At 38.2% G+C, this 25,670-nt stretch overlaps 1 protein-coding gene across 3 annotated transcripts in view; it reads left to right on the top strand.

Annotated features, from left to right (window-relative positions):
• ADGRG7 (adhesion G protein-coupled receptor G7) overlaps positions 1 to 25,670 on the top strand; it is a 67,671-nt gene that overhangs the window by 16,108 nt on the left and 25,893 nt on the right. The window contains exons 2-10 of one of the 3 annotated variants that reach the window (XM_027582057.2): positions 4,378 to 4,491; positions 6,054 to 6,158; positions 8,859 to 8,971; positions 11,251 to 11,400; positions 11,879 to 11,985; positions 17,695 to 17,834; positions 17,952 to 18,059; positions 24,053 to 24,213; positions 24,656 to 24,811. In XM_027582057.2, the coding sequence (XP_027437858.2) occupies positions 4,378 to 4,491; positions 6,054 to 6,158; positions 8,859 to 8,971; positions 11,251 to 11,400; positions 11,879 to 11,985; positions 17,695 to 17,834; positions 17,952 to 18,059; positions 24,053 to 24,213; positions 24,656 to 24,811 (1,154 nt within the window). The remainder of the gene's footprint in view (positions 1 to 4,377; positions 4,492 to 6,053; positions 6,159 to 8,858; positions 8,972 to 11,250; positions 11,401 to 11,878; positions 11,986 to 17,694; positions 17,835 to 17,951; positions 18,060 to 24,052; positions 24,214 to 24,655; positions 24,812 to 25,670) is intronic. The other 2 variants (XM_027582058.2, XM_027582059.2) reach the window with 2 other exon arrangements.

Genomic DNA, 25,670 nt, shown 5'->3' with positions numbered 1-25,670 from the left:
AATAACTTTTAACTCCTCCCAAACTTAACTACTAACAGCATACTGCAGGCCAGAACCCTTACTAATAACAAATGCGAAGGTTAACACATATTTTATGTGTTATATGTATTATATGCTGTGTTCTTACCATAAAGTAATCTAGAGAAAAGAAAATCTTAAGAAAATCATTAGGAAAAGATCAGTTTGTTCTTTATAGTTAAGTCTGTTTCTTGGTTTGCCTTTCTCTCTTTTTTTTTTCCCCACTTCTCTCATTTGTTTTGTTTCTTTTTTTTTAAGATTTTATTTATTTATTTCAGAGAGAGCAAGAGAGTACAAGCAGGGGGAGTGGCAGAGGGAGCGGCACATGGAGGAGAAGCAGACTCCCTGCTAAGCAGGGAAACTGATGTGGGGCTTGATCCCAGGATCCTGGGATCATGACCCCAGCCGAAGGCAGATGCTTAACTGATTGGGCCACCCAGGCACCCCTTGTTCATCTTGTTTCTTAAATTCCATATATGAGTAAAAAATCTTAAGTGGAGATTAAGGAGGGCATTTTTGTGATGAGCACCAGGTGTTGTATGGAAGTGCTAAATCAATATATTTTACACCTGAAAACTAATATTATACTTTATGTTAAATAACTGGAATTTAAATAAAAACTTAAAAAAATACAAAAACAACAACAATGAAAAACTATAATATGTATAAACCAAAAAAAAAACAGAAGAAGAAAATCATTAGGAAAAGGAAATACATTTGCTGTATGTACTGTATTCATTGACAAAAATTCATGTGTAAATGAATGTGCACAACAACCTGTGTTATTCGAGGGTCCACTGTATTTCTAAACTCTTTATTCTACTTCACTGATGTATTTGTGTGTCATTATGCAGAGGTCATACTGTCTTGACTGCTCTGGCTGTATAGTAAGTCATAATATTAGTGATATGAATTAGCCAAGTCTCTTCTTTTAAAACTCTGCTTGGGCTTTTCTAGGTCTTTTATTTTTCCATAAAAATTTTAAACCAGTTTGTCAATTTCTACAAAAAATGGTCTTTTGTTTTAGGATTTTGGCTGTATCAATTTGGGGAAAATAGATACTTCAACAACTTTGAGCCTTCCATACATACGTGGTATATATCTCTACTTATTTAGGTCTTTTAAATTTTCTCTTAATAATGAGCACTTGTACATATTTTATTAAATTTATTTCCACAACAATTTTATGATTTTTTTGCTAATTTAATGGAAATGATTTTCAAATTATTTGCTGCTAATATGTGGAAATGAATTTCATTTTGCGTATCTATTTCGTATCATTCGGTCTTGCTAAATTCACTTTTTTTGAGACATTAAGATTTTCAGTCTTTGGCGATGTCATCTGCAACAAAAAATGAACATTCTATTTCTTCCTTTCTTAACTTTATGCTTTTGTTTTGTTTTGCCTTTAGCACTGACCTCTTCAGTACAATGTTGAATAAAAGTGGTTACAGAAATTAGATCAAACTTTTTTCTATCAATCTTAGGGGGGAAAGCATTCAGTATTACACTATTAAGTATGATGTTATTGATAGGTTCTTCATAGAAGATTTTTATTAGCTTGAGGAAGTTTCCTTTTATTTCTTATTTGCTGAGAGTTAAAAAAAAAGTCAGATGCTTTTTGGCCCCTGCACTTGTTGAAATAATCATACAGTCTTCCCCCATTTTTCTGTCATTTGGTGAATTAAATTAATTGATTTTTCTATTGTTAAACCAACTTTGCACTCCTGTTATAAACCTCACTTGGTCATGATATATTATCAGTTCTATATATTGCTGGATTTGGTATGCTACTTTTAAAGAATTTTTACATCTGTGTAATTGAGGTTTATTGGTCTGTACTTTTCTGTTTTTGTAATGTTTTTGTCAGATTCTGGTATCAGGGTTATCCTGGCCTTTTGTAATATATAGGAAGCTTCTCTCTTTCTCTATTTTCTGAAAGAATTTATATGAGGCTGGTATTATTTCTTCCCTAATTCACCAGTAAAAGTGTCTGGGCTAATAGTTGGTTGCTTTCAAGATTTTTTCCTTATCTTTGAGATTTAGCAGTTTGACCATGATATTATGTCTAAGTGTCATTTTCCTTGTATTTATTTTGCTTGGGTTTTATTGAACTTCTTGGATCTCCAGGTTAAAGTTTGTAGCCAGATTTGAGAAATTTTGACCATAATTTCTTCTGATATATTATATGTCCCATTCCTTCTCTCTTTCTGAGACTCCAGTTGCATACATATTAGACTTCTCTATATTGTCTCACATGCCCCTCAAACTCTATTTTTTTTTCTATCTTATTTTTCTCCCCAGATTTGAGGGGAATTTACACATAGACTTTGAGCCACCTTTCTATATGGCATCTCTTCTTGGATATCTCCCTTCAATTTCCAGCTGTTGTGGTAGCCCCAAACAAGTTACTTCATACCTTAATCCATTAAGATGGTGGCTTTCTGCTGGAGTTCCAGTCACTCCTGCTATACAGACTAGGTAGTGCCCTTAGGGAAATACTGTGTAAACTTGGAATAGCCTTCAGCTTCGGTCTGCTTTTCATTGCCATCCAATGTCCCCAAGTAGTTTCCTTTCTTCGTTTTCTTCTTCATCTTCTTTTTAACTTTTGTCCAGAATTTAAAAGTGTTATCTGTGGGAGGGTTAAGTTATACAATCTACTCTATCATTATTGGAGCAGGAGATCTGCCTTATGTATTCTTTTTTTGTTTTGTTTTTAGGTAAGTAATCAGGCACTTTATTTCTCCAGAAAGTTCAAGTGTTTGCAAATTGCATCAGGTGGTGACAGGTTAAAAGAAAGAAAAGAAAAGAAAAAACAAACCAACAAAAAAACCAAAAACAAACAAAAAGAATAAAAAAAATAAAGAAAACAGCTTTTCTCAGCCTTTAATGTAAAAGGCACTCTCATAATCTTTGCATAAATTTAGAATTACCATATCTAAGCTCAGCTGAGGAGGATCTTGTGAATGTCCAGAGCCACGTAGCTGATGGCTCTGTATTCAGAGTTCCACATTTTACTGCCCAGAGATTTTGCAGATGTTGGCCCTGACAATGATTCACAAAGAATAATTGCTTCTGGGACCCCTTAGTGTTTGAGTTGCAAAATGGCCCTCTTCCTCTAATGCCCACAGCTCATGGAGAAACAATAGGAGAAGCTGGCATTGTAGTAAGTCAGGAAGAGTAAGTCTTCAGCTAGTTCAGCCATGTATCAGCTGAACCTTTCCTTTATTTATTGATTTTTTCACTTTCTTTTTTCAATTATGTTATTAAAGAGGGCACGTTCTGCATGGAGCACTGGGTGTTATACGCAAACAACGAATCATGGAACACTACATCAAAAACTAATGATGTAATGTATGGTGATTAACATAACATAATAAAATTAAAAAAAAGTGAAAAAAAATGCCTTCTGTATTCTTAAGCTTAGTTAATTTGTTCACCATCCACCCTATCTTCAATGTGGAGACCCCATGTGCCCAGCTCAGAATAACTAGTCGCGAGATCCTTACAGTCCTGTTTCAGGCATGCTTCCTGAATCTGTTGACACCTAACTTCCTTAGAGCTACTGCTCTAGATTTGATCCCCATTTAACTGGCCTTCCTTGTCTCCTGGCCTCAGTCACTTCCCGTATCACTTGAGGTATCTTTTTAAAACACATACCTTAACACGTAACTACCTTGTTTTAATATCTCTCTAGACTCTTGCAGGATTAAATCTCCTTAGCTTGGTCTATAAACCCACTCACAATCTAGTCTGTGTCCTGCTGTTCTACGTAGAACCATGTTCCTGATTTGTTAAACTTTGCTATGTTCCTCAGACACATCAGAACTTCCCATGTTTTTGTGGTTTTGCACTTTGTATACTGCCTATTTGGGGCCATCCTTTTTTATCTGGCTTTTCTAGATTTAGTCTTGAAATCTGATTCAAATACCACCTCTTCTGGAAAGTCCTCCCTGAAGAAATTACCTCTGTCCTCAACATCGCTCTTCTATGTTCTTATAGCACTTAAAAATCTGCATATTGACTTAGTTGGCCAGCCTATCTATCTATCTATCCATCCATCCATCTATCTCATCTGTATAATCTCCTATTTTCCCCAGTAGATTCTAATCTCCTTGATTAAGGTATTATGTCTTTTAAATGTAGTTTTTTGGTCTTTATAACCTCTTGTAAGCGTTGTGTATCCTGTGTAGGTTCTCGATGTATATTTTTGTTGAGGATGATATTACAAACCATATTTCTCCAGAGGTACTCAAAGTAATTGTTTTACATATAGAAATTAAAGGCCACAGACCCAAAAGGAGAAATTGATCAGCTAGTTTGTACTATTCTATTTTTATTGTTTTTTTTTTTTTTTAGAACAATCAACCTCCTCACCAAGCATCCCTGTAGGGTTCTGCAGGAATGGTGGAACCTGGGAAAATGGCAGATGCATTTGTCCAGAGTTATGGAAAGGACGGAGATGTACAATCGGTAAGTTATTTGGGATGGTACTAGGGTATGAGATTTAGGTGACTTGTGTTAATAAGGACAGCAACAAAGCTTCTTGAAGTTTCTGTTAATGATTTAGTAACAGTGGGTATAGTGATGGTGGCTTTAAGGTGTGTTTGTTAGCTTAATAGCAGAATATTCTTTTGGGGCTATTTACCTATATGTTCAATATACCTACTATGTTTCCCAACTCTCAAGTTTCTCTGTAAACTGACAGATGCTTTTCCTTCCGGTTGCAGTGTCTACTTCAGGGCAGTGGGCAGTATGATTTCCTCAGGTCCTTTTAAGGTGATGGTACACTATAGTACCCCATTTCAGAGATCACAAATCTAACATATTCAACTTTTCTGAAATCAAGGTACATCTTCCTATCCAAGTATATATTTAGATGAAGTTTCTGTCTTTTCATCCTTTCTCTGGATGAGATGTTATTAAATTAGTGGTTTGAATTCAGGCTGTGCTCTCTCAGAATCAATGTTCGAAGCTACTCCTTTTTTTAATTGAAGTATAGTTGACACACAATGTTCCATTAGTTTCAGGTGCCCAGCATAGTGATTCAGCAACTCTATCCATTATGCTATGCCCACCACAAGTGTAGCTACCATCTGTCACCAGACAACATTATTATAGTACCATTGACTCCATTCCCTATGCAGTACCTTTCATTCCCATGACATATTCATTCCATAACTAGAAGCCTAAACCTCCCACTCCCCTTCACCCAATTCACGAATTCCCCCACCCTCTTACCTCTGGCAACCACCAATCCGTTCTTTGTATTTATGAAACTGTTTCTGTTTTTTGCTGATTCATTTTGTGTTTTAGATTCCACATGTAAGTGAAATAATATGGTATTTTTCTTTTTCTGTCTGACTTATTTCACTTAGCATAATACCCTCTAAGTCTATCCATGTTGTCGCAAATGGCATGCTTTTTTTATGGCTGAGTAATAATCATATATATATATATATATATATATATAGGCACTTAGGTTGCTTTCATGTCTTGGATATTATAAATAATGTTCCAAAGCCGCATCTTCATCTGTAGCATGCTTCTCAATACTCTGTACAATGGACACTGCCTGCTTAGGATCCAGAGCCTTAGGAATGCACTCCTATAATTTCCTATACTCCTAAAAGCTAGTGTATCTCACATGCTCCATGACTTTGGTTTTTTTGTTTTGACCCACATCCTCATGATGCCCTTTGGTACTACGGTTTCTTTATCTTTAATTTTCAAGATTTCAACTAATCTGATTTCGCTGTCCTTTCTGATGTGTCAGTGACCACATTCTACCTCTACCAGGTTATATACTGTGCACATTTTAACTAGAACCTATTATCTAACATATTAGTTTTTCTAATGGTATTAACCAGATAAAAAAAGTATGAAGTTCCAGGTGGGTTAGTGAGTCCTAAAGTCTTCTATTAGCCTTCAAATTATACTGAATAGGTTTTGAACTTTGATTTTTATCTGGTTTAAAATCTTAAAAAAGAAAATTATAATTTATGATGAAAAAATTTATTTTCTTTTCATTGTAGCTAATTTCTGTGAAAAGAGTACCTATGAGAATTTAACTTTTGATAAAATTCCAGTGGGAAAATATGGATCTTCCCAGCAAAGATGTGATAAGGACACTTTGAATGGTATGTGTTTTTCCAAACATCTCCTGTTTAAGCATATGAATCACTATGCTGGGTCATGCCTATCTTCCCTCCAACTAGTATTAAATCCCTGGAAGAGGCACCAAAGAAGATTTTGTGGAAGGACTTGGCTCCCTTTCGTGATGCCCACGTTCAAAGTTTAGGATGTAACCTCACATAATTCTAATTCCCCTAACAACTGTAATATGGATCAGTTATAAATTCCTTCTAATCCTTCTTCTATTGGTTTATTTTCCCAGGTTCATTTATGTCCTGGAATTTGAACATATTAATATCTGCTCATTGAGTTATATAATTGGTTATATAAATTTTTTTATATATAAAATTCTATAAAATATAATTGGTCTGAATTTTAAACATTAGCTATAGATTTGTACCATATCTACTTTCAGACATCTTCTTTCCAGGTAAAGATGCTCAGTTAAGTCCGCCACAGTTGGTAGTTCTTCATCTCCTTGGTCATTTTAGTTATCCATCTTGGAACATTCTCCAGCTTCATCATACCTTCCTTGAAGCATGACAACCTTGCTTCCACAGAGACATTCCAAGAATAAAGGAGCAAATAACATTTTTTAACTTCTAATATGCTTCCTGGTGATATCCAGGATTTTGATAACTTATTTCAATGCTGTATTTGGTAATCCCTTCCAAGAGTAGCCCTTAAAAATGCATGGATTCCTTTTATGACAGTTTAGAGCCCATTATGCTGTATGATTTTCCCTTAGTGTTTTATCTGAACTTTGTTTGCATTGACTTTCTTTCTTTTTTTTTTAAGATTTTTTTATTTTATTTATTTGACAGAGAGACAGCGAGAAAGGAAACACAAGCAGGGGGAGTGGGAGAGGGAGAAGTAGGCTTCCCGCCGAGGAGGAAGCTTGATGTGGGCCTCAATCCCAGGACCCTGTGATCATGACCTGAGCCGAAGGCAGATGCTTAGCCAACTGAGCCACCCAGGCACCCCTGCATTGACTTTCCTTTGACCAGGCCTCATATTTCTCACATTTTCCTGCAGGATATCATCATTTCCTGCAGAACTGGATATCTCAGTAATACTGCCAAGTCTAGATCATTTATGAAAATGTTTGATAGAACTTCTGTCAGTAATAACCCTGGGGAGAATTTCACATTTTATTTAGGTATTTATTTTTGTGTGTGTCAAGGGCTCTTTGAAATATTGTAGTACTTACAGGTACTGGTCTTTCCTGTGTGTTTCTTTATCTTATTTATTCTAAGAGATTATGTAGACCAGTGTTCCATTTGCAGAATTCAAGTTGCTTCTGCCCATATATATCATGCCTACTCAAATATTCATGATCCTATTCTTTACATAGGTCCTTCTAGACTCTTGCTTAAAAGCTCAGAAGGTAAAAGGCATGGGGGCTTCATGTTATTGGTACTTACTTCTTATACTCTATGGTATGTCTATGGATACCTATTGTCTTAATTTTTCATTTTTTGTATATCTTAACTATTTCATTATAATTTATAAAAGAGATACAGCTACAAAAAATAACTGTGTGCTACCAAATCAGAAACAGTAAAAAAAAAAAAAAAATGTCAGTAATATGTTCATCAAGGGACATCACACTTGTTTGATATATATTACATTTTTGGCTCTTAAGCATTAGTCACAGGAGGACACTGAGGGAGGATGGCTCGGTGATAACTACAGGAAATAAACCCAATGATTCAAAAAGGGTTTATTGAGAGCCAACCAAATATCAAATAAGTGCTACAATACAATGGAACTCTTTGCCTTTCAGGTGTTACTCAGATTTGGATAGAGAACGAAAGTTCAATATATAATTTAATATCTAGTAGGAATTTTTTTTTTAAGATTTTATTTATTTATTCTTTATTTGACACACAGAGAGAGACAGCAAGAGAGGGAACACAAGCAGGGGGAGTGGGAGAGGGAGAAGCAGGCTTCCCGCTGAGCAGGGAGCCCAATGTGGAGCTTGATCCCAGGATCCTGGGATCATGACCTGAGCTGAAGGCAGACTGAGCCACCCAGGGGCCTGCTCTAGTAGGAATTTTTCATATTACTTCTGCTCTCTCAACCCTCATCACATCCAATTCAAAGCCCTATGTCCCTAGTTGTTGGAAGGCACATCTTCCTTGTAGACTTCGAAGGTAGGAAATTTCAGATTTAAAAATCAAGACAAGTGACATCTGCCTAAAAGTTTCCCGTAATGACTGCCTGATTCACTTTTTCATTGCCGTATATTAAACCATCCCAAATTTTGTGGCTTCAGTGAAAAATGATTTAGATTTTTCATAGTTCTGTGGGTTGATGGACTGCTTGAATGTCCAAGACACCCTCACTCACATGACGCTTTGGTGCTGGCTGGATGGACTCAGTTCTCTTTCACATAGCCTCTCATCCTCCAGTAGGTCAGAGCCGCTTCCTAGTACAATAGTTTCCGGACAGTGTTCCAACAGGGCAAAGCCTGAAACTTCAAGTCTTCTGGAGGCCCAAGGTCTGGAACTCTCACAGAACATTCTGTTGGCCAGTGCAAGTTTAAGTCTAGCCCAGATTCAGAAAATGGAGGCATAGACTGTACCCCTCGGTGGGAGGAGCGGGATAGTCCCCCTGAGAAGGGGGTGTGTACCCAAGCAGGCAGTTAGTTGCTAGTGGCCATCTTTGCAAACACTGTCTTTTTTTCTTCTTTTTTTTTAAAGCGGGCAATCCAATAGCAACCCGGCTATGCAATATTAGCATATATGGAGAGATAGAATTACAAAATGTGACAAAAGGAAATTGCAATGAAACTCTGGAAACGCTGGAAAAGCAGGTATGCCATGTGGCCCGTGTGCTGGGCAACTGGAAAACGTTCTGACTCTGTGTGAAGTCTCTGTTCTTTAGATACCTAGTAGTCAACTCTAAAATTAGGAATAACAAAAACTGGTAACTGAATCCACTCTTTTTTTTTTTTTTTTAAGTTTACATCTGTTTGTGAAAAAGGACTGTTGGACCTGTTGGTTCAGCAAATTTTAGCAAATGATAGTCTACAACACATTTTAAACGGCCTCATCTTTTTAGAGCAGTGAAAATATATCAGAAAATAGATCACTGACATTTGAGACCAAAAGGAAGGTATTTTGATGGTTGACTGAATCAGAATAAAGAGAAACAACAACAACAAGCATCAAAGACCTTTTGAGGAAGGAACCCTAGGACCTAATGCTGGTCCCAGGGCTGTGTCCATGAGCCAGTGAAGTGGGAAATATATATGACTAGATATTTTTTCATGCAGATTAAATTATTTTATTTTATTATTTTTTAAAGATTTTATTTATTTATTTGACAGAGAGAGAGCGAGCAAGAGCAGGAACACAAGCAGGGGGAGTGGGAGAGGGAGAAGCAGGCTCCCCGCCGAGCAGGGAGCCCGATGCGGGGCTCGATCCCAGGACCCTGGGACCAGGGCCTGAGCCGAAGGCAGACGCCTAACGACTGAGCCACCCAGGCGCTCCAAGATTAAAATTATTTTAACCTAGTGTATACCTATATGCAAATGCATAGAATTGCTAATATCTGGGGCCAAGAAAGGGGAGGAAAAGGAAACTTTAAGTGGTCCTTCTAAATGCAGGGCATGTTAAATATGTTATCTCATTTAGTCTTTATAGAACCTCAGTTATTCTCATAGATAACTAGAGTGAGTATACTAATTATTGAGCCACTTACTGTGTGCCAAATACTGTGCTAACATTTTACATATGTTATTTTATCATATTTAATTCTTAAAACAACTATATAGAGATAGACATTTATGTACCTATTTTATAGATGAGGAAGCTACCTCTGAGAGGTGTAGTGAACCACAGCCAAAAAGTGATGGAGTTACTTTTTATTTTAAAGCCTACACTGTATCACTCTGGGTCCCTAATTGTAGATGGGCAGGGATAGGGGTAGAGATGGGGTTGGGAGTGGAGAGTGGAGATGGCTGCCAACTCCATCGTTTGTGCCAACTACACAGACTGGGGGAAAGATCTTATGTTCTGGAGTCTGACTACCCAGTTTCTGGCTGTGAGCTCTGACACTTGTAAGCTGCGTGGACTCCTTTACCTCTCCAAACCTTTAAACAGGGATAAGGATGCTCCACTCACAGTGTTGTTTTTTGTACTAAATGTGATAACTCCGGTAAAACATCCAGCAAAGTGCCTAGCACAGAGCAGGAACCTAGCTATTGAATGAGAGCTTTCGTTGTTTTTATTGATTGAATTACTGTTTTCAACTCTCCCCTAAGTGTGAATGTATGGCCTGTGACCTCGGTTTGATTTTTGAAGTAATGCTGCCATCTAGTGAAAAACAAAGCCACATATACACACGTTAGCACCTGGCTCCACTAAAGGCAATACAGATTAACATGTTTTAGCCTCACAACACCAGAGCCAGGAGGCCAGTTGGTACCTGGAGATATGGCCTAGGTCAGTGTTTCTCAAACTGTGCTGAAAAGCCTGTTTTAAAAATTTCCAATCCCTTGCAGACCTATAATTTTGTAAAATGTAATAACAATGAATTCCTAGGAAAATGGAATAAAAAAAGATAAATCCTTTTTTTCTCTTTAAAAAAGGTTTTAAATTATTTATTATTGACGTGTAGTTGATACCCAGTGTTACATTAGTTTCAGGTGTACAACATAGCGATTAGAACAAGTCCATATGTTATGCTATGTTCACGCAAGTGTAGCTCCCATCCAAATACAAATCACTGAAAAAAATAACTAGATTCAACAGGATACAATTGTTGTGTAAGTTTCTGACCAATTATAGTCAGTTTCTATGCTTATCTCCCTGAGCCCTGTAACAGTTACAGGGTTCATGGATCCCACGTTGAGTAGCATTGGTCTATATAAGGCAGCCTCAGTTAATGGATCCTAGCAGATGGTAAAGGCTGGAAAAGCCACCAGCCTGCATGTACTTTGTCCTTTACACAAGGAAAGAAGCAAACATGAAAAACTGAGTAGATGCAGGAGATCGAGGGTCAGCTAAATTCCAGTTTATTGACCTGCAATTGCTTGCAAAGTGTTTAGACATAGTTGTATACAGTTAGAGTTGTTTTTTTTTTAAACAGATAGTCAATATCTCAACACAGTCTCTGAATATTTCGACTGAAGCTCAGATTTTAACATCTGATGTCGATAGAATAACTCCAGAGGGCATCATTTCTGCCACTAGAGTGGTCGGGCAGATCTTCAACTCAAGCAGAAATGCTCTACCTGAGGTAAAACTCACAAGGTTTTTAAAAAGGGGGAGGGGAAGAAAAAACAGACGCAGAAAAAAAGACAAAACTGGAAACCGCTTTACTTAGTTCAATAGTAAGAATGATAGTTATACTAAGTATTATGGGCTGTAATATTTCCACAATCAGAGCCCTTCAGTCTTATTTTGTTTCTGCTTCTGAATCGAAGCATCTGCTATTGTGTTCTTGGGGGTGGGGTAGAGGTTCTGGGAAAGACCTTGCCTGGAGGCCAGATTCAGAAGCCTAAGCTTTCTGATGGACTGAATTTAAATTTTCCCCATGCCTTATCTTTAGTCTCTCTGCCGTCTAAAACTAAACCTTCAAGTTTGAAAACTACTCGCCTCTAGATTACCATACTCGTTGTGCCACTTGACACCGTAATAATGCATGATAATGATGGCGATGAGGATGTCTGATACATGTCTTCTTTGATGATCATTTGCTGCCTTCTTCCTGGCAGGCAAAAGTAATTGCTGTAACAACAGTGAGTCAACTTCTAGATGCCGGGGAAGAAGTTTTTCAGGAAGCTGCTGCTACTGCTTCTGATAATGATGACACCTTTACGACGTAAGCCCAATTCCAATTGGGAAAGAAAACATTACAAAGTGCTATCTAGTTTCCTAGGTTAAAGCAGGAAGAGAGGTGACTTTACTTCTCTCCTGGCTGCACTAACTGGCTGAGTCCTCTGGAATGCCGACTGAAGTCTTGACTTTCCACCCAATCTTCATTTACTGGACAGAGTGTTGTATGTTAACTCCTGCTTCCTGGGGTGGCCATGGTCTGGGAGATAAAGAGCAACTGGGATGATTTGGACTAGAACTTATTTTCCTAGCCTTCGTTTGGCATGGCCAAGCTTGGGTCAGCCTGCATGCACAAAAGGAGCTCTTCCAACTCTTCTCAATGTACAGAGCTGAAAATAATAGCATAACTTTGCAGGACATGTTGCCCGCTCCCTACGCACAACTCAGCTATCCCCACGATCCTGGTGTATCTTCGTTAAGCTTTCTTTAGCTTTCCCAAGGCTACACTGAAAAAAAAATCCAACTCTACCTGCTTTCTCTCTTTTTGATTCCTATGTTTTGACATACTTTTGGTTGTATATTTATAATAAGACTTACGTACTTTATTACAGCGGTCTCTTAACTAGGATTCACTGTGCTTTTACCTTATATATAGTTTTCTTGATTTTTAAAAAATTTAAGTAAATTTATATGCTCATTATAGAAAAATAAGAAAATATACGGGTGAGCAAAATTTAAAAAATTGTCCCACTTTTATTAACCTGTTGGTATATATTCTTCCAGATCTTTCTCTGTGTTTGTATCATATTACATACTCTACTGATTTATAGCTTATTTTTGTCACTTAGTAATAACTTATGAACATCTTTTCAATATAAATATCTATATATATACAACATAAATTTTAGATACTGCATAATGTGAGTGAACTTTTATTTAAGCAATTCCTGTTGAAAGACATTTAGATTGCTTCAAGTCTTTTAATATTTTGAGCAATCAACATTCTTATACATAATCTCTGTTTGCCTGGCCCATTATTTTTTTAGGAGAAATTCCTAGAAGTAGTTCTCAGTTTTCTCATTTTTACTGTGTTGAGCCCTCAAAGTAGAAAAAGTACAAAAGCATGAAATGGATAAGACATTCAAATATTGTAATTCTGAGAGATGGTGGTAGAGGTTGTTGTTTCAGCAGTTTAACTGGCGTATTTTATGACTTCAGATTTCAATAGGAGTCTGGGCCCTTCTCACTGGGAGTGTGGAGACTCCCATTTTTTTTTTTTTTTTAAGATTTTATTTATTTATTTGACAGAGAGAGACACAGTGAGAGAGGGAACACAAGCAGGGGGAGTGGGAGATGGAGAAGCAGGCTTCCTGTGGAGCATGGAGCCGGATGCAGGGCTCGATCCCAGGACCCTAGGATCATGATCTGAGCCGAAGGCAGACGCTTAACGACTGAGCCACCCAGGCACCCCTAGACTCCCATTTTTCTTGAAACTGGAGAAGGAAGTGGCCATGGGATTCAGAGTCTCTGTTCAGTGAACATGGAGCTTGAGAGCCAGAGTGGGCTCCCTTCAGAGCTGGAGGCTCTGTGCTTGCAGTCTTGCTAGAGGGAAGGGAGAAGTGTGGATGTTTTTGGTGAGAAAGCTGAGGAGAGAGCAACTATAAGATTTGGCTGAGAAAGTCACACATCATGATATAGATGAAAATATAGTCCTGACAATAAGCAATTAGGAATTTTACTGGCTTAAGACATGGAGAAAAACTCGATTCTGTGTGATTTATGTGCAATATCCCAATGGCATCGAAATAGGTGATTAGAGGATGAATAAAAATTTTAAATATGGGATACACTGAAATATGAAATGTTACAACCACACTCGTAGTAATTTCTCCCACTGTGGATTTCTAGTCTGCTTACTTTTCTAATCCTGGTCTGTCAGTTGACTCTCCCAGGTGGTCTTATGCATAAGCCCTCGTGGACTCGGAGCCTCATTCACTTAGATAAGGCTGTTGTCTCAGGCTCCCACCCCCCAGATCAGGTCACCAAGCCCTTAGTACTCCTCAGGAACTGCCAGCAGAGGTGATGCTAAAGCTCCTCTCTCCCTGGAGAAGAAAATTAATTGCTGCTCTGGGGAACTCTTCCTTTCCAAACTCTGTCCCCTGAACCTGGGCCTACCTGCAGGGTCTCCTGGCAGACACTGGGCCTTCGTGGCCCATCTCACTTTGGCTTCTCCCTTCTTTCATTCACAATTTCCTGTTTGCATCCCTAAGCTACTGGACTCCCCTTCTCCACTCATGGGGAGAAGTGGAAGTGTGAGAGTAAAACAGGAGGGTGACAGGAAGGAAAAAACCTGCCCAGCTCCAGCTGGCTCAAGTTGTCTTAGTGAAGTTCTCTAGCATCCATTCATCCATTCTCTTGGTCTAAGTTGGGAGGAGCCATGGGCAAGGTCTCTGCTGTTAAGAGCATCCTACTGCAATCAGTGAATCTAAGACCTCTTTTCTCCATTTTGACCATTTGTCACAAAGACTGAGCTATCACCCTGAGACTTTGCTGTCAAATTCAGGGCTCATAATTGTCCTTGTTTACCTATCCTTGGGAATACAAAACTGCTTCCCTAATACTGACCACCTTGTACGTTTACATTTCACATTTCTATTTGTATTTTTGTTCCAGCCAGCCTTCTTTGGTTAAAAGATGCCTGCTTAAATTATCTTGACCAGAGATCTATTGTAAAGAGGCTTATGGAATCTCATGGGAACCTAAAAACAGTATCATAATATGGCGGGGCTTTATGGCTTCTGGAGTAGGAAGCTGGCAGGGCATCCAAGGCAGCTCTGAAGGTCCCCGTACAGAAGTTTGTGGGCCTTCCTTCTGGGATAATATAATGGTTGCGGCCACAGCCTTTGGAGTCAGACAGTCCTGGGTTCAAATCTTAGCAATGTTATTTAGTCGGTACATGATGTTGGACAAATTCATTTCTCTTGGAAGAGCGTCAGATTATTCAGTATAATATGGGAATAACTTTGAGACTCACTTCAGAAGGACTCTTGTGAGGCTCAACTGAGTTAATATATGTAAATCACTAGCATGATACTTGACTTTTATATATTTGGTCTTGAAAAAAAGTTAGCAGTTGGTCTTTATAATTAACATGACTCAATAAACATGTATGTTTCATCTTCTAGTTTCTGCTCTATCATAAATTAACCCTGTTCATGACATTGGGGAAATATAATTAAAAACAAAATCTTTTCTCGACCCAGAAATGCTCTCCTCAAACATAGTAGAGAAAGAAAACACTTTTTATTGCATAAACGTTAAACCAGAATGTGATGTGTATCACAGGCAAATACTAAGAGATTGCAGACAGAGAGGAATCTCACCTCTTTATATAGCCAAGCAGATATAACTAGTAATCAATAACCAGTCCTCAATTAAGAGAACTTGACAACACCGACACACATAGTTTATCTTACATTAACCCAGTAATTGAGGTGATCATCTGTGTTAGCTAACTGACTTTATCCAGAGGAAGAACAAACTTCTCATATCTTTATGACAAGAGGTAGCTTTGCAACTTGGAGCAAGGTACCCACCCACTAAAATTAGGCTCCTACCCTCACAGGAACTGGGAAATAGGGAATCCCTTGATGTTTACATTTCAAAGAGATGGCTTCTATGTCCTTGAGAAAGACATTCCTAGGTCATAAAGTGGACAAAATGCCAATCTAGTTCTCAAAAGAATTTATATATATATATGTGCACACACACATATATATATAAATTTTTTTTACAATTTTATTTATTTATTTGACAGAGAGAGAGAGACAGTGAGAGAGGGAATACAAGCAGAAGGAGTGGGAGAGGGAGACGCAGGCTCCCTGCTGAGCAGGGAGCCCAATGAGGGACCAGATCCCTGGACCCTGGGATTATGACCTGAGCAGAAGGCAGACACTTAACCTACTGAGCCACCCAGGCATCCCATCTTTTATTTTCAACAGGAAAAATTAAGCCTCTTATTTTAAGTTTGTATTTGTCCTTACAATGACAGAATGACCTCTCTGGTCGCCTCTAAACCATGACTTTCCTGATATAACTATGGCACTAACTTGAAAATTCCTGAGTGAAAATAATCTGATTTCTTCTTCCAGTCACTTATACTGGCCAATGGCAATTCTCTGCATTGGGTAGTCCGAGGCAAGCACTCATCTCTAATCAAATCAGTATGGCAAGAGCAGGGAAGAATCATATGGAAGGAAAAAATGGCCTTAAAAGTGGCTGTGGCTAGAGCAACCCTTTAAAAGTGGTTGTGAGGGGCACCTGGGTGGCTCAGTCAGTTAAGCATCTGCTTTTGCCTCAGGTCGTGATCCCAGGGTCCTGGGATCAAGCCCTGCATCGGGCTCCCTCCTCCCCGGGAAGCCTGCTTCTCCTTCTCCCAGTCCCCCCGCTTGTGTTCCCTCTCTTGCTGTGTCTCTCTCTGTCAAATAAATAAAATCTTAAAAAAAAAATAAAAATAAAAAACAAAAGTGGTTGTGAACCCTGCAGTCACCTCAGATATCTAGTACATCCTTCCCTTTAGACTTCCAATGCCTGAGGGAGTGCCTTTTGCTATCTCCGGTGTTTCATAGGGTATGACCGCTTAGTTGGTGCTCAACAGATATTGTTTGGTTGACAAATGTATGAAATATGTTCTTATAAGATTAAAATTTTGTTATGTAGTCTTCCTGTCGAAAGCAGCTCTGGAGTATGATCGTTATTCATTAAGTGGGAAATGTATAGTGTGAATTGCTAAAAATTCAGAAAATGGTGTTACAAAAGGAAAACATTCAAAACAGAGAAGCCAACTCAAATGTTTCCATATAAATGATTATCATACTCTCTTTATGAAAGCAATTTTTAATTATTTTAAAATTTGTCTATTATGTCAGTTGGGGAAAGGGAAAAATACTTTAGTGGCCAAAATAGAGATTTAGAATATGGAACAACTACATTTTAATGAAATCCCTTCGTTTCTGGGAAAACTAGATTGAATCAGTTATCTTAGCTGAAGAGATTTTGTTTTGTCAAGTACAGAAATAGTGCAAGTATTTCTTACAGGAAACAAGGAAAAGAAAAGGTCTTATGACTTTTCTCTGGAAAACACCAAATTGACAGTTTCCCCCACTCCCTCCCACCTTCCATCTAATCTGTCTTTAAAGTCATCCAAAGTAGAAAAGAACATTGTGGAAACCTGCAATGTAGAGTTAATAACTGAGGCAGTGAGCTCAGAGCTCTATTCTTGCATGGTTCCAAATGAACTGTTGCCTCTGGAACCAACAACTAACAAGAGATGCTTTAGACCCCAAGGGGTTTGGGTGAGAGGAGGGAGTTGAATAAGTGGAAATTGGTTCTCATCACTGGAGAAACAAGAAGCACATGTCTGGCCAATGATGGGTAGCAACACCATCCTTTATGTGAAGGGCAACACAGTAAAGACTACTTCTGTGGGAAACTTTGTCATTGTTCAGTTCCAACTTTCTGGCATCTATACATAAGGTATCCTTCAGTGGAAACAGTCCATCAGAACTTTAGAAAAAGTATATACATAACAAAGCAAGATTCTGGTGAAGACAATAAGTTATTTTAAGTAGATTGTGCCAGTGTTCACATGAGTTCTATGGTCGTGCCTTTCTACTGGAATGTGGGAGAGAGCACACACCTTTGATTTTATGACAAATCTCTAGAATATTACGTTGTTATGTTTTATCTTGTACAGACTTATTAAGCAAATGGAGATTTATTCTACGTCTTCGGGTAACCTGTCAGTGGTGAAACCTAATGTGGCGGTAGAGTCTATGGCTTTCTCTTCAGAAAGCACTATGGAGTCTCTAAACGTTCGCTTCTCTGTGAAGAAAGGTGAGTGGTTTGTCTCATGTACTTATAATATCAGACAGCATTCTGCTATCAACCATGAGTAATGCTCTATCTATGAAAATGTAGACTTTTAAAATTCTACTTTTTTCTTTCTGACAGGAACTAGTGATTATCTCCTTCCTGGTTCCACAGCTGTGGAGAGAGATGTGGACAAACTTAATCCAGATGGGGAGACTGAACTTCAAATATTGCTCAGTACCTCAAAAAGTAGGTCTCAAACTTTGTTACACTAAAAAATACACTCAAATTGGGGGCACCTGGGTGGCTCAGTTGGTAAGCCTCTGACTTCCGGCTCATGTCATGATCTCAGGATCTTGGGATTGAGCCCCCATATGCAGCTCCCCACTCAGCGGGGAGTCTACTTCTCCCTCTGCCCCTCACCCCACTCATGCACACCACGTGCTCTCTCTCTCTCTCAAATAAATAAATAAAATCTTAAAATTATGGTAATCTCAACTCTACTGTTCTAGATGATAGAGATGTTTTCTTTTCTTTTTTCCTTTTCAAAAACCTTTGTGGCAGAATTGAAATGCTCTGGTCATGGACACAAGTATGTTTTCTAAGAAAAATCTAGCTAATGCAGGTCAGTTTTACACTTAAAAATATATTTAAAAATATTCAGTCACAAACTTTGCCCATATTTACTCTTGGCATGGCACTCACAGGCTCAGATTCATCCTATGGACCTGCCTTGGGATATTTTATGTAATTGGTACAGTCATCATCTTGTAGCAACAGATTTTAGTTATCTCCGCTAATATGGTGCTCACCACGGTCTCCCTATATCTTGCATATAGCCCTTCAGAAAATTTAACGTCTAACATGAAATGTTTGTACTTTTCAAAGTCTAAAATAATGATTACTTTGACAATAATAATAAGGAAAGCAAGCACACGCATTTACTTTTATTCTCCCCCCAGATAAAACAAATCCCATGCGGGGTGCCTGGGTGGCTCAGTTGGTTAAGCATCTGACTCTTGATTTCAGCGTAGGTCATGATCTCAGGGCTGTGAGATCAAGCTCACGTCAGCTCTGTGCTGAATGTGGAGCCTGCTTAAGATTCTCTCTCTCTCCCTCTCCTTCTGCCCCTCCCCCCCAAAAGAATAAAATTTAAAAAGCATCCATTTTTAGAAAGTGCATATTTTAGAATTCATAATAGCCCTGATAAAGAAAAGGGGTATTCATGGATCTGGCATGTTGTGGAATTTTGCTCCCATTTGCTTTGGCTCCATGCTTTGTGAAGGTAGAGATTAAATCTAAGTCTTTTATGTTCGTTTCTGTGTTTTTCTTTTAATTTAAAAAATATTTCATGCATATAGAAAAGAATAGCTAATAACACATGTAGCACTGTGTACCCACCAGCAAGGTAAGCAGATGTCAAATTTTGCTATGTTTGCTTCAGACCTCTTAAAAAAAAAGGGAAGGTATTATAACTGTACCTGAAGTCCTGTGTCCTGTTCCCCCCCACAGAACTTATATCTTTCTTTTTTTTTTTAAAGATTTTTAAAAATTTATTTATTTGAGAGAGAGCATGAGAAGGGGGAGGGTCAGAGGGAGAAGCAGGCTCCCTGCTCAGCAGGGAGCCCGATGCAGACTCGATCCCAGGACTCCAGGATCATGACCTGAGCTGAAGGCAGTTGCTTAACCAACTGAGCCACCCAGGCGCCCCAACTTATATCTTTCTTAAGTCGGTGTGTTTCATTTTTATGGTTGCCTTTAAACTTTTGCTACATGTTTATATATCCATATATAAAGTATTCTATTTTGTGGGTTTTAAATATTTACCTAAGTGGTATCATAGTGTATGGAACTTACTTTTTTTAAACTAAGCATCGCTTTTGGGAGATTTATTAATACATTATTGAGCTTATTAACTTTTGTCTATCTGATAAATAGGTTGCAAGTATTGTTATATTCCTTTTGCAGCTTGGAAATTCAATGATATGTTAGATTTTTTTTCTTCCTTTATTTGTGTATCTTTTCATGTATTTATTAGACGTTCTGATATTCTACTCTGTGACCTGCTTATTCAGACACTATGATCATTTCTGTACTGGATTGTTTGTCTTTTTCTTATTGGTCATTAGAAGTTCTTTATGTACTCTGGACACTAATTCTTTATTGGTTATAAAGTTGCAAATATCTTTCCTCCAGTCTGTGGCTTTCTTTTGCTTGGCTTTTGACATCTTTTGTCATACCCAAATTTTAATTTTTAGGGCAGTCCAATGTATCGATATTTTCCTCTATAATTGGTACTTTTTATTTTATTTATTATTTTTAAAGATTTTATTTATTTATTTGACACAGAGAGACAGAGCATGAGAGGGAACACAAGCAGGGGGAGTGAGAGAGTGAGAGGGAGAAGCAGGTTTCCTGCTGAGCAGGGAGCCTGATGTGGGGCTCGATGCGGGGCTCGATCCCAGGACCCTGGGATCATGACCTGAACCGAAGGCAGACGCTCAACGACTGAGCCACCCAGGTGCCCCTATAATCAGTACTTTTTAAAAGAAATCCTTCCCTATGTTTAAGTCACAACAATAGTCTCCTATATTTTCTTCTGCATGTTTTTAGTGTTTGTGTATGCATTTAGGTCTTCAGTGAACCTAGAATTTATGTGTTTGGTGAAAGATAAGGATCTAACTTTTTTTTAAGATTTTATTTATTTATTTGACAGAGAGAGAGCAAGCACAAGCAGGGGGGGCGGCAGAGGGAGAGGGGAAAGCAGGCTCCCCACTGAGCAGGGAGCCTGACGTGGGGCTTGATCCCAGGACCCTGAGATCAATGACTGGAGCCGAAGGCAGACACTTAACGACTGAGCCACCCAGGCATCCCCGGGATCTAACTTCTTATTCCTTATAAATTATTCTTTTCAAATAAGCTAAAACACACTATTAAGAGACACAGACTCAGGCTGGACTGAAAGCGACTTTTTTTTTTTTTTAAGATTTTATTAATTTGACAGAGAGAGACACAGCGAGAGAGGGAACACAAGCAAGGGGAGTGGGAGAGGGAGAAGCAGGCTTCCCGCTGAGCAGAGAGCCTGATGCGGGGCTCGATCCCAGGACCCTGGGATTATGACCTGAGCTGAAGGCAGACGCTTAACCAACTGAGCCACCCAGGCACCCCTGAAAGGGACATATTTTATATGATTTTTAGAAACCAAACCCCCAAATTACCTGTTTTAATTCTTTGTTCTAAAAGGACATCATTGACATATATAAGAAAAAATTATTGACAAACCATTCTTCTAAGGAAAGATTTTAGTGCAACTATTCCAGAAATTAAAGCTCAAGTAGACAAAAAAATTAATAAACTTGACATTTATATACATTTGAGTGTATATATAGTTTTGTTTGTAGGCAGAAAAGGGATAACAAAAGTTCTTTTCATATATCCATCAAGCGGTTCAAAAACTGACCATTTAATTACTCACGACGTGGTCATTTTCTACTGACCATGTAGACAAGCTTATGCATTTTTAAAAAAAAAATTTATTGTTATGTTAATCACCATACATTACATCATTAGTTTTTGATGTAGTGTTCCATGATTCATTGTTTGTGCATAACACCCAGTGCTCCACACAGAACGTGCCCTCCTTAATACCCATCACCAGGCTAACCCATCCCCCCACCCCCTCCCCTCTAGAACCCTCAGTTTGTTTTTCAGAGTCCATCGTCTCTCATGGTTCATCTCCCCCTCCGATTTTCCCCCCTTCATTCTTCCCCTCCTGCTATCTTCTTTTTTTTTTTCTTAACATATATTGCATTATTTGTTTCAGAGGTACAGGTCTGTGATTCAACAGTCTTACACAATTCACAGCACTCACCATAGCACATACCCTCCCCAATGTCTATCACCCAGCCACCCAACCCTCCCACCCCCCCCCACCCCAGCAACCCTCAGTTTGTTTCCTGAGATTAAGAATTCCTCATATCAGTGAGGTCATATGATATATGACATGTATCAAAGCTTATGCATTTTGTAAAACAAAAGTTACATAAGACATAGTTCCTGACCACAATGCAATAAAACTAGAAATGTACCATAAAAGCATAGCCAAAATTTTATCCAGTTAGAAATTAAAAATAAACGTTGTTAGAAAGGAAATTAAACTGTACATTACAAAGTACTTGAAAATTAATGGTGATGAGAATACCACATATCAGCACCTATGGGTTGTGGACAAAGAGTTATTTGAATTCTTCCCTATGTTAAAGTCATAATGATAGTCTCCTATATTTTCCTCTGCATGTTTTTAGTGTTTAAAGTAAATTATTTAAAGTAAGTTATTTAAATTATTTAAAGTAAAATGTATGTGCTTTAATAAATTTATTAGAAAATAAGTGAAATTGTTAAAAAATGAACTGAGCATTCAACTAAAGAATCATAAAAATAAAGTAAATCTGAAGAAACTAGAAAGAAGGAATTAGTAAATGTAATAGAGAAACTTAATAAAAATAGAAGTTAACAAGATTTGATCAACAAAATAAAATATCAGTTCCCGGAAAAGACTAATAAAATAGGCAAGATTCTAACAAATTTGATTAAGAAAAGGGAGAGAGTGAAAGAATATAAATAAACATCAAGAAGGTATATATAGAAATATGGAGATTTAACAAAAATTATAACGGTAAATAGAATTTTTTCTGATGAATCTGAATATCTAGATGAAAGTGATTATTTTCTAATAAATGACCAAAATACTGTAGGAATGAGAAGAGGGGTAAGAAGGGACTTTCATTTTTTAACTTTTATTTATTTATTATTTATTTCTTTATATTTTTGAAAAGATTTATTTATTTCTTTGAGAGAGAGAACACATGCCTGTGCGTGCACAAACACGAGCAGGGGGAGAGGCAGGGGGAGAGGCAGGGGGAGAGGCAGGGGGAGAGGGAGAGAGAGAATGTCAAGCCGATCTGCTGAACACAGAGCCTGACATGGGGCTCGGTCTCACAATCCTGAGGTCATGACCTGAGCCAAAGTCAAGAGCCCGGTGCTTAACCAACTGAGCCGCCCAGCCACCCCTGGATTTGACTTTTACATCAAGCATGTCATTCGTTTATAAAAACAAAAACAAAACAAAACAATAATAATGAAAAGAAGCCTTACTGCAATTTTAGGGTTCACTTTGTCATCTAGTGTCCAGAAGGAACAATTTAGCAAGGTTAATGTGCCATGAAAACGCTCCGTAAACCAATGTCTTTCTTTCTAAGTAGAGGCTAGAACATGGCTGGCTGGGGAGGACATTTAGGGGCTGTCAGGGCCTTGTCTGCCTATCTCTCCAATCACACTGAAGAGGCTCATCTCACTGCCACTGTTTTAGTTTTCTTGATATTACTGGTAAAAGCAGAGTTTAAAAAATTAATTCAGTTCAAACTTGTAATTATTCTGGTTGCTTCTGTCTTAAATACGGCCAACAGTTGTATAAAGTGTTAGGGGCATTCCTTAGGTCATTCTGTTTGACAACTGCTGTGGCCGGCTTCCACGAAAAACCCTCTGCTGTGGCCATGCTTTCCTAGGATCTCTGAGGAACAGCTGACCACTTTTTCCCAATGTTCTGAAGAAATATGTCACAATAGCCTTCCAGCCTTGGGAAAAACCCATGATCATCATGAAGTAGCAGAGACCAGTAGTTCAAGAGATGATGGAAAGTATCTGGCTCCCTTGAAACAGTCCCTGATATGCACAACGTGAACTCCTGGCTCTGTGACTGAGTAGACTGGTTTCTGCTCAGTCCCTCTTAACAGGAAACAGGTCTCATAGAGCACTTTCCTAGGCACTGCCAACCCGCTATTCACCATTTACTCATTGCTGTTTCTTGTCTGATGTCTTATCAGCCGGGGGGGAAGCGACATGGCCTTGGGCTACCTGAATGCCATGTTCACTCTGTTTCACTGCCTAGAAAGCAAGATGTTTATTTTATACATGAGATCCTTACAATACCTCCTTGAGGTGGATTAGGCAGAAATTTTTGTTGCCATTTTAGAAGGTAAGGAATCTGAACCTCAGGAAAAAAATTAATGTTAGTGGAACGGCCAGGCACAAGTTATATATGTTAATTACACATTGCAATTAACTAAAGATTCAGTTAGCAAACCATTTTTACTGTACTTTACTCAAATATTAGGCAGACACGGGACTTTGTTTTTTGTTTGCCCTAGGGTTCATTTGTTGATTTTTTTTTTTTTGTCTCATAGGTAACACAACGGCATGCGGCTTTGTAGTGTATCAAAACAACAAGCTTTTCCAATCAAAAAGTTTCAAAGCTAAATCAAATTTTAGTCAAAAAGTTATCTCAAGCAGTACTGATAAAAATAACAGTCAGGGAGCTTCTGTTGACATTGTCCTTAAGCCAAAGGTAAGTTTTTCTAACCAAAAAAACAAAAAAAAATTGTTTTCAGGCCACTTTTGATTACAAAAGCTGGGTTGGTTGGGCAAAAGAAATCCACAGGAAGACTCTATATTTTTTAAGTTTTTATTTAAATTCCAGTTAGTTAACATACAGTGTAATATTCATTTTAGGCATACAATTATTGATTTAACAGTAAAACTCTTTATAAGATTCTTTGAAGATATTCATTGAAACATTCCCCACACCCATTTTTTTTGGTCAGACTAGCTAAATGCAAAATGAACTAATTTGAGTTTTATATCCCTTCCCCCCTCCCTAATCTATAATGAAGATGTTGTACTTAGTACATACCTAATTTTCTCATATGCTTATTTTATCCTATTCAGTTTTTTTCTACCTGATTCAGCATTTAAAAAAAATCAGTTGCAATTGTCTTTTCAATTTCTAGTACGACTTAAAAGAATTCCAGCTCCATTCCTATGCCTGTGTCTATTGGAATCTGTTAACAAAGGATTGGGACACAGATGGGTGTCACAAAAATGGGAGCACGGATGAATTCTTGTACTGCCACTGCAACCATACTACTAATTTTGCTGTATTAATGGTAAGGATGTACATAGTCATCTCTTTCTAGACAAGAATTTCCCTTTTAGGGGCACCTGGGTGGCTCAGTCCTTAAGCATCTGCCTTCGGCTCAGGTCATGATCCCGGAGTCCTGGGATGGAGCCCCACCTCAGGCTTCCTGCTCAGCGGGGAGTCTGCTTCTCCCTCTCCCGCTCCCCCTGCTTGTGTTCCCTCTCTCGCTGTGTCTCTCTGTTAAATAAATGAATAAAATTAAAATAAATAAATAAATAAATCCTTCTTAAAAAAAAAAGAATTTCCCTTATACATAATTCTGGCATGTGCTAATTGGAAATAACTTTGGGGCTTAGTTTGCATATTCAACCTAGATTAAATGGATAAACAGGGAATGGAGTGGTAAGACTAAAAAAGGAAGTGTTGGTGAAAGCAAGTAAATAAGAGCTTTCCACTGTATGGTCTCAGGGTAGATGAGGTGAGCACCGTGTATTTAATGATGAGAAGGGAGCCAGTGTGCAAAAGAGCAGCTGGCAGACTCCATTCAACTAACTCACATGTTGTGAAGCTTGAAGGTGTCATAGCCAGAGGTAAAGCTGTATGGCTGTGTGTTGGGGACGGGTTCAATACACACTTACCTGTGGATGGGCAGTTTGAATCAGTTACCCAAAGCTTTTTCCATTGGAATAATCTAAGTTGCTAAGTTTATGATAGAAGATAAAAGAGGAAAAGCTCTTGAATTCATCCAATTTGTTCCATAGTTCCTTTATGTATTCCTTATATCTTTTTTTTCTAGAGAGGGAAGGGCAAAGGGAGAGGGAGAGAGAGAATCTTAAGCAGGCTCCACACCCAGTGTAGATCTCATGACCCTGAGATCATGATCTGAG

Source organism: Zalophus californianus, chromosome 1, assembly GCF_009762305.2.
Source record: "Zalophus californianus isolate mZalCal1 chromosome 1, mZalCal1.pri.v2, whole genome shotgun sequence".
NCBI lineage: Eukaryota > Metazoa > Chordata > Mammalia > Carnivora > Otariidae > Zalophus > Zalophus californianus.
The sequence above is the reverse complement of the archived record's forward strand: the minus strand, read 5'-3'. Positions and strand labels throughout refer to the sequence as shown.